The sequence below is a fragment of the Antrostomus carolinensis genome, unplaced genomic scaffold (assembly GCF_000700745.2).
Source record: "Antrostomus carolinensis isolate BGI_N321 unplaced genomic scaffold, ASM70074v2 scaffold24397, whole genome shotgun sequence".
NCBI classification, from domain to species: Eukaryota; Metazoa; Chordata; class Aves; order Caprimulgiformes; family Caprimulgidae; genus Antrostomus; species Antrostomus carolinensis.
The window spans coordinates 2,611-3,780 of record NW_010328394.1 but is presented as its reverse complement, the minus strand read 5'-3'; the positions used below and the strand labels follow the sequence as shown (position 1 = coordinate 3,780).

The 1,170-nt window shown below is 57.5% G+C and overlaps 1 protein-coding gene across 1 annotated transcript in view; it reads left to right on the top strand.

Moving 5' to 3' along the window:
- Positions 1 to 272: 272 nt before the first annotated feature.
- Positions 273 to 1,170, top strand: part of MPV17L2 (MPV17 mitochondrial inner membrane protein like 2) — a gene marked incomplete at its 3' end in the record, with an annotated part of 1,171 nt that continues 273 nt past the window's right edge. The window contains exons 1-2 of the mRNA XM_010172243.2: positions 273 to 438; positions 766 to 842. Of these exons, the coding sequence (XP_010170545.2) occupies positions 273 to 438; positions 766 to 842 (243 nt within the window). The remainder of the gene's footprint in view (positions 439 to 765; positions 843 to 1,170) is intronic.

The following is a 1,170-nucleotide window of genomic DNA, read 5'->3' as shown; positions in this document are numbered from 1 at the left end:
GGACCCACCAGGATGATGGAGCCCAACCCCTGTCCCTGCACAGGACAACCCCAACCTTCACACCCTGTGTCTGAGGAACCTTAATGAGTGGGATAATTAACACCCAGCTCCCCTGCGCTCTGCAAAGCCACGTTCCCTTTGTGCCTTCCCTGAGAGCCGGATCCGCTTTCGGGGGGGGATCCAGGAGATGGAGAAGGAGGAGGAGGAGGAGGAGGAAGGGGGGTGAGATGAATAATGCATCCGTGGGCACTCGGTGTTGTGTTGCAGGTCGCATGTTCGCCGTTGGCTGCAGCATGGGCCCGGTGATGCATTACTGGTACCTCTGGCTGGACGCTGCCTTCCCGGCACGGGGTGTGCGGGGCCTGAAAACCATCCTGAAGAAAGTTCTCCTTGATCAGCTGGTGGCATCGCCCGTCCTGGGTGCCTGGTACTTCCTTGGTATGTGGTGACACCCGCCTTGTGTCAACGTCACCCAGGAGTGAGCCTGGGCCACGTTGTCGGTGACGTGTTACGGCACGTGGGTGCCGGTGTGATGCCTGTCACCCTCCCTTGGCAGGGTCACCCTCCCTTGGCGGGGTGGATGTGGGTTTTCCAGGGCTCCTTCTCTCCTGTTGGTCCCAGCACTGCCTTTCCCTCCCACAATTTGGTGGTTCTTTGGCATTTTTTGGTGTTTGGCACAGCTGAGATGCCAATTCTCATCCACACTCCCCAGCGTGGAGCCTCGTGGGCGCTCCCATCCCCACTGACGTCCGTCTGTCCCTGCAGGTATGGGCACACTGGAGGGCCAGTCTTTAGAGGAGAGCTGGGACGAGCTGAAAGAGAAATTTTGGGAGTTTTACAAGGTAAATACACCCCTCCTCGAGTTCTCCTTCCCGCTCCTGGTGTTCACCGGGCTCCGGCACGGCACTCCTGGCTTCTCCTTGTTCAGCCTGGAGAAAAGAAGGCTCCGGGGAGATCTTATAGCGGCCTCCCAGTACCTGAAGGGGCTACAAGAAAGCTGGGGAAGGACTTTTCATAAGGGCAATTAATGACAAAACAAGGGGAAATGGGTTTAAACTGAAAGAGGGGAGGTTCAGATGAGATATTAGGAAGAAGTTCTTCACTGTGAGGGTGGTGAGACACTGGCCCAGGTTGGCCAGAGAAGCTGTGGCTGGGCCTTCCCGGGAGGGT